Source organism: Pleurodeles waltl, chromosome 12 (assembly GCF_031143425.1).
Source record: "Pleurodeles waltl isolate 20211129_DDA chromosome 12, aPleWal1.hap1.20221129, whole genome shotgun sequence".
NCBI classification, from domain to species: domain Eukaryota; kingdom Metazoa; phylum Chordata; class Amphibia; order Caudata; family Salamandridae; genus Pleurodeles; species Pleurodeles waltl.
The window spans coordinates 635,335,352-635,343,262 of NC_090451.1; the positions used below are offsets into that span (position 1 = coordinate 635,335,352).

Genomic DNA, 7,911 nt, shown 5'->3' on the forward strand with positions numbered 1-7,911 from the left:
AGACAATGCCAACCCCAGCACTGACTGGGTCCATGCTTCGTAGGTCGGATCCTGAAACTTATTCCAGTGGGCTTGAACTCGGGGATTGGCTGGGTTCTGCATGACCCTGAAAGAATACCAGCTCATGGATTCCAACTTGGACTGTTGTGAGGACCTGGTAGACACCAGTTGATTGGATACTTCTCCAAATAGTGGCATGTTTTCTCCTCCTACCGTGGCTACGGAGGATGGAGCCTCTTTCGCAGTGGTGGTGAGGAGGGCTGCTGAGGTTCTTCACCTTCAGTTGCCCTCAGTGGCAGTCAAGGCTAGCTTCATGACTGAGGTGCTTTAACCAGGAGTGTCCCAACTCAGAACCTATCCGCCCATTCATTTAACCATTCACAGATGTCCTGCTAGGGTATAGGTTCAAATCCTGCACAGGGACTCCTGTGAACTGGGGATTGCCCCCGCCCCACCCCAGGGGACCACAGTTTCCTCACCCAACACTCTACCCCTGAGATCTTGATATGCTGATCCTTAAAATGAGGAAACCCTACTGCACCCCCGGACATGGAGTCCAAGAGGCTGGCACCATAAGAAAGATGCTGTTCTTGTCCACCAGCATAGCACTGCGTTCCTTTTAAGCCGCTGTTCCCACACTGTGGCATACAGTTGGACATGCGCTGTCAGTGGTACCAGCGGAGACCTGGGTCATACTTTCCAAAGATGTTGCTGACTGGTAGAAATGCAGCCAAGTTTATAATTCGATGTGGGCTAGACACGACAGACTAGCTGGGCCGAGCAATTTAATTGTCAGTGACCCTTAGTCGCCACGCCTGGCTGATGACTGGCTTTTCAGGGAATGTCCAGGCTTCGTGTGTGGACATGCCCTTTGATGGCCTCTGTCACTGCTGAGACGATCGCGTGAAGGCAAGTAGGGCTACAGCCAGATCCTTGGGTCTGTCCATGGCCACTCCAACCCCAGTCTGCCTTTCTTGGCCACGGAACGGGCTTCCAGCCGCATCTTTCCCATCCACCATGGCGTACAAGCTTCACAGCCTCTTTGTTGCCAAGGACGCAGTATCCATAGACCACCATGAATCTAGCAGCCAGGGTTCAGGTTAGTCCACCACCCCTTTCAGGTGCGGCTTCTAAACACCTTAGTTTGCTCTCATACCATCATGGGCACCCAGTGAAAGGAAGGATCTGCCATTACCTGCCTGACTGGCAGTCTGCAACATCAGAACAGTGAATTTTGCTGATTGTCCAAAGAGGCTACTCCTTCCCCTTCGTAGCCTCTCCGCCCCACATGCCATCCACTTATGACAGGCGGACGAAGGACCATCTCTCCTTTATCCACCAGGAAGGGACACCTCTCTTGGCAAAGGGAACCACAGAGAAGGTGCCGGTGGCAGAAGTAGGTTGTGGTGGTTATTCCCACTACTTTCTGGTGCCCAAAAAGGGCTTGGGCCTCGCTCTCACTTGGGTCCGATCTGCATTCTACCCAGGAGACTAGATGGTAGCATTGGACTTGCAGGACGCTTATTTCCACACTCCCACCCTGCATGCCCACAGATGTTACCTACAGTTCATGGTAGTCCATGAGTACTTTCAAATCACTGTGCTCCCATTTGACCTTACCAGCGCCCCATGGGTGTCCACCATGGCTGGCGGTGGTTGCAGCTCATCTACGGAGGTCCGGGGTGGCAGTCTTACCCTACCTCGACGACTGGCTGTTAAAGGTGAGTTTGCCCAGGCTATCGTGTCTCAACTCCAGACTATAGTGAACCCCCTACATTTGTTGAGGTTCACTATCAACATACAAAATCACACCTGACTCCCTCTATGATGCTCCCTTTCATTGAAACTGTTAGGGACACTATAATTCGGGCCTATCCTCCCAAAATGGCGAGTCCAGGATATTCAGGCTCTTATTTCAGTGTTTTAGCTTCTATCCTGGATTTTAGTGAGACTGGCTCTGTAGGGTCTTTTGGCCTCCTGCATCCTGATTCTGACACATGCCCATTGGCATGTGTGTGCTTTGCAGGGGGACCTGAAGTTCCAGCTGACACAGCTTCAGAGGAGTCTCTCAGATATGTCCAGATATCAGAGGGAACTGCACAAGATCTGCTGTGGTGGCTACTGAACCACGATTGGGTCAGCGGCAGACCTCTGTCCCTTTCCCAAACAGAAGTGACAGATGTGTCACTCCTGCGATGGGGTGGCCATCTGGAAGAGGTGAAGATCAGAGGCTTCTGGTTTCCGGCAGTATCCAAACTCCACTTCAATCTGTTGGAACTCCGAGCAATCAGACTGGCACTGAACGCCTTTCCCTTCTCCATCAAAGAAAAAAATAGTGCAAGCATTCACGGACCGCACTACCAGCATGATGTACTGCATAAAGCCTGGTGATGTCATGAACTGTTTGTCAAGAGTCCCTGCGTCTCGGGCCTTGGCTGGTATGTCAGGGGATATCCCTGGTTGTTCTAACAGTGTAGATTAACTCAGCTGTCAATGCCTCGCAGATTATGAATGGTGTCCGTCCGGAGGTGGTAGAAGATCTCTTTCAAGAGTGGGTAGAGCCTTGGTTAGATCTGATCACCACAGATGAGAACAAGCAATGTCAGCAGTTTTGCCCTCTGGAGTTTCCAAGGTGGCTCTCACTCGGACGCTTTTCGTCTTGAGTGGAGCTCAGGCCTTCAGTATTCCATTCTGCCCATACCCCTTCTGCCTAGGGCTCTCAAGAAGATCAGGAACAACTGGGTACAAGTCACCCTTCTGGTTCCAGATTGGGCACAGAGATCTTTATATCCCGGGATACTGAACATGAGGGTCAATCCTCCTATCAGGCTCCCCCTTCGGGGGATCTTCTGTTGGAGCAGCAGGAGAAGGTCCCCTCACCTGAACCTGACCCAAGGCCATTGGTTCTCCGCGCAGGCTGCCCCTTTGGGAGGCTCCTCTGTCAAAGCAGGTTCAAGTGGAGAAACCTCTCCTGCTGTCTAGCCTTTGCCTTCTTGCATGGAGATTGAGTGGCGACAGTTGACAGCTGTAACCTTCCCGAAGTCTGCAGGTTGCCTTGGCGGGCATACTTCCCTACACTAAGAAAAAAATGATCTATCCACTTTGTCCCCCTTTCTCAGGTTCTTCTCTTTATTCTTTATCTTGCTCTGGGCACTCTCAAGGGCTAGCTTTCTGCAACTTTAGCTGTTCTGTGGTTCCCTGAACAGCTATCCCTCTTCATATTCCTGTTGGAAACCTTTTAAAAATCTATTGACTATATCTGTTTCCACCTTCTCCCTTAGTTATTCCTCAGCGAGACCTCAATCTTGTCCTCATCTTCCTTATGTGTTCTCCCATTGAGCCCCCGCACAATTGCCCTCTCAGGCTCCTTACCATTAAAGCGACCTTCCTTGTGGCAATAACATCTGCCCTGAGGGTCAGTGAGCTTCAGGTTTTGTGATTCAAGCCTCTATAATTGAACATCTTCCCAGGCAAACTGGTACGTCATACAAGGACCTCCCTTCTGCTAAAAGTGGTCACTCCCTTTCACTTAGGCTAATCCAGCACTCTCCCTACTTTGTAGACGCTTTACTACATCCCACCAAGAAGTAGGAGCAACTTGACCTTCCTAACCCAGAGAGGACGATCTCCATTGACCACACACACAAGTTCGGGGGGGGGCAACTTTTAATGGGATATGGTGAAGTGTAGAAGGGACTGGCATGCAGAAGCGGGCCATCGGCTGATGGATCCTGCTCTGTATCGAAATCTGCTATGAGTTGACCAAGAAGCAACCCCAGAGGGTTTGCATGCTTATTCCACCAGAGCTAAGGCTCCACCACTGCATTAGCACATGAAGTTCCACTCTTGGACATCTAATAGGCAGCAATGTGTGGGCTTCCGTTTACACATTCACAAAACGCTACTGCCTGGACAGTCAAGTACGTCGGGCAGGCAGTTTTCCTGTTGGCCCTGCAGGACTTCCTCTTATGAAATTGGTCTCCAGACCCACCCCAGGGAAGTATTGTTTAGGTATCTATTCTGAGGTAAGGAATGTGCCTCTAGAAGTCTCCTATCAGATGAACAAGTCACTTACCTTCTGTAAAGCTTTATTTGGTACAGACTCTAGCTGCAGTTTCCTTATTGACCCACTATCCTTCCCGTTCTTCGAATGGCTTTCTCGGAACAGGTTTTTTTTTTTTTCTCTTTCATGGCCTTAGTTTTCCATAGCAGTGGTCAGTGTACTTTGTGGCTGTGCGCTGCTGGTGTGTAAAGTCACAAAAAACAACTTGCATGAGTGTTCGTGTGGTGCCTATATCGGCACCATGCACATCTCCTCTGGGGTGGACAACGCCGTGCGGAGCCAAACACCACCTACCAACGAGCAGGGGTACTGCTCAAAGGTTTCCTGACACAGTCTGACGTTGGGAGATACTTCTAAGGTAAGGAATCACCAGCTAGATAGTTTGTACCAGATAAAGTGTTCTCAAGGGTAAGTAACTTGTTAGTTATTCTAAAAAGTACAGTCCGAATGTGAATTTGAGAGCTAATAAAGTATAAGAATGGGGGAGGCTCACTTTACTTACTCGCAGTTCTTGGAAAGACCATGCCAGTGCCTGATCGTTTATGGGATTGGTAAACTGCCGTGTGCTTCCTCAATATGCATTTGATGTCCCTAACCTAAGGGAAAGGAGTACATCTGTGTCTGACTCATTTCTGAGCACAGATGCACAGTTCTGTGCCCCAGGAAGGAGAAAAATCCACACAGTGCCTAGCTCATTACTGGTTCACAGGGGCTTATACATTTAGCTGATCAGCTAAAGGCATTATTTAATGTTTGGCTTATGTGACTTGGGTCAGCAAACCTCTGCTATCTAGAAGGACCATGTCAGGACTGTGAGCTTGTGAGAATTATTATTCTACTTTTCTGTGCAATACGATCCTACAGATACGGTGCAGATTATTTAAAGAGATTTATCCATGAGATGGTTATGTCTCAGTCACTATACATAGAAATATGAGGCTCAACATAGTTTATAGCGCAGAACGTATACCTGTGGAGTGGGTGGAATTCTGGGACTAAGGGACATCAGATTAGTACAAAAAGAATTCGACTGTCAACACAGTCTGGGGGGGGGGTCTGTTGAAAATGTGAACTCTCAATATAAGTACGCAGAGCAAAACAAAAATCTCAACCCCAGCACAGGAAACGAAAGTCTGGGTTTTCCTGTCATTGTGGGAGGAGACTGCAAATGGCAACTTGTTTGATGTTGTCTGGTTCACGTGGTAGAACTCCTTTTCCTCTAGTCCATCACAGCCAAAATTAATTGTTGTTCCTCTGAGATGCACCAGGGCCATTCAAATTATTTAGTTCCTCTGAGGGGTTCCAGAGACTAAAAGCTGTGCTTGCCCTGCGAAGTGCATGTTTGAATTCGAGCTGCTTATTTATTTTCAAGTAACTAAATTCCTTTTTTTTTTTTTTCTCCTTTTTTTTTTTTTTTAAATGTTGTATACCATGGTAGATTAAATTAATAAGATTGAAAGCACTATTTGTAAAACAAACCTAGCCAAAAAGCAGCAGACCGTGGTACAGTTGATGATCTGAGTGATCGTTTGAAACATATGTTTACAATTATCCAGTTAATTTGTGTTGTCTCATGTACCAATTATAAAAGGGCACTCGGGTCTGTTAAAACATTGTCTATTGCTTTTCCATGTTTTTTTGGACAAGTCTAACTGCAGTCAGCATTATCGGTCACTGCCTATTATACAATGGATTAAATGTTCTTCCTGTTCACAGGTCGAGGTAGCTTGGCAGGCCGTGGGAGAGGTGGATTTGTTGGTCGTGGACGAGGAAGAGGACGTGGAAGAGGAGCTGTTCGCCCTACGTTGACAAGAGAACAGCTAGACAACCAATTAGATGCTTACATGTCTAAAACAAAGGGGTACCTGGATGCTGAGCTGGACGCTTATATGGCTCAAACTGACCCTGATGCCAATGACTGAGTTGTTCTCCTTGACGTTTGAGACAAAACTAAAACTGTAGGTAGCCATCCACCTTCTCTGTGCGCTGGAAGGATCAGCACTCATACATGTGGCATTTTATTCTACCACTCTGGTTTTAGTGTTGTCCCTATATTTTGATACTGTATGTTGTTTGAGACATTCTTTTTTTTAAATATATAAATATTTTTCTTAAACCCTTCAACCGTTGTAACAGTGCGGGATGGTGACCATTGGTAACACCTGGAAGCTTTATTTTTCTCTTCGGTTTGGAGCCATTGGAACCATTTAATTCCACTACGACGGGTTCCCTGGAAAACCTGACCAGAGCAATGCAGCCGTGGTGCTTCTGGGAAGTGCACGCTAGTACTGGAAATGCAGATTTTTTTTTTTTTTTTTTAACCAGAGTTTTCGTTTAATAACACAATTTGACTTAAATGATGGTTTACTAATTTTATATTTTGTTTTTATTGTTGCAAGAAACATAACTGACCTGTGCCCTGTCCAGGTATAACATCACCAATATGATTGAAGAGTTTTCCTCCCGTTAATATTTTAGGAGGTTGCAGTTCTGTGATAGTTATCATATGTTTTTTATTGCATCTGTGTGACTTAATGTCCTTGAATTTTTCGGATCACGGTCAAGGAGTACCTAAGTCCAAGGGGCCTATTCTCTCTAAACCTGCCAGTGGGTATAAGGCTTTGTGTTAAAATATTTAGAAGATTGAAGGACGTGTGAATCTTGGATACATTTTTTTTTTTTTTTTTTTTTTTTTTGCCCCTGGCCATTATATTTAAGTAAACTGACAGTGTCCATCTGTTTTTTTAGATTGGTCTTGTTGTTAGCATTTGACAGCCTCTTAAATTCAATAGTTTGACTAATCTGTGGCCTGTTAATTTTTTCACTTGAGTTCCTGGTTCAGAACAAAAAAAATATTCTTAAATCAATACATCATTGCACATGTGATCGGAAGTATTCTTGTTGCGTGGTGGAAACCTGAGGTTTTGTCCTCTCAGAGCTAACCATCACTGTTGAGATGCATGATGGCTATGTTTTTGGTTGGAGAAATTGGTCTGTCTTGTGTTAAGTATTTCCAGAAGCCACTGTTCCAAAATTCCAGCTTTTTCATGTGGGGAAAAAATAAATTGAATCAGAGTTTCAATGTTGGTCAATTGTTGCGTAGTTCATGACTTATGTAGATACAAAGCTTTTTTTGGGGCGTGTGATTGACTGTTTTGTCGTGTGAATTTGTTTTAGGTTCACATATCCTTTATTTAGGCATCTTGAATTGCAAGAGTTATAGTTTAAATTGCCTCACCCCTTAAGTGACTTACTTATATAGTGCAGCAGTTGTAGATTACTTGGCCTTTCAACGCTTTGAGCAGACAATAGCCTTTATTTTTCAAGTGGTGGTTTATATACTTCCTGGGCAATGGATGTAAAAGTCCTCCCACATAGCACAACCAAAAATCAGGAAAATGTCTGGCAACACCAAACAATACTAACAATTACATGTGTACAACCAAACATAAGTGAAAGTATCACATTACTGGTAATTCATTACAAAGAAGTTGAAAACTGCCTTCAGTTTGTGACTCCTCGAGACCAAATAGTAAACCTACTGAATTCTAGCAGTGCTCCAGTGCCATCCTAATTGTAATACAGTGCTTTATGAATTTGTCACAACATAATGTATTTTGCAGATCAATCAATATGGGCAGAATTTTTTAATTGCTGGCTAATGTGTTAGTGTATTTCTGTAGTTAGGTTAGCACTATAATGTGACACAAAATATTGGACGTTTAATGCCTTGGTGTTAATTCCATTGATGTTTGAGACTCCACACCAGTATGCAGGTCTATGTCTTTGCCACCAAGATTAAACCAGTGGCAAATAATGTACCTGGCGGAACAATTTTCATGTTATGT

General features: G+C 45.3%; 1 protein-coding gene across 9 annotated transcripts in view; it reads left to right on the forward strand.

Annotated features, from left to right (window-relative positions):
* CHTOP (chromatin target of PRMT1) overlaps positions 1 to 7,145 on the forward strand; it is a 97,928-nt gene extending 90,783 nt beyond the window's left edge. For 8 of the 9 annotated variants that reach the window (XM_069218096.1, XM_069218088.1, XM_069218093.1 and 5 more), the window contains one exon: positions 5,780 to 7,145. In XM_069218096.1, the coding sequence (XP_069074197.1) occupies positions 5,780 to 5,985 (206 nt within the window). In that variant the 3' untranslated portion in view covers positions 5,986 to 7,145. The remainder of the gene's footprint in view (positions 1 to 5,779) is intronic. The other variant, XM_069218097.1, reaches the window with a different exon arrangement.
* Positions 7,146 to 7,911: the final 766 nt, after the last annotated feature.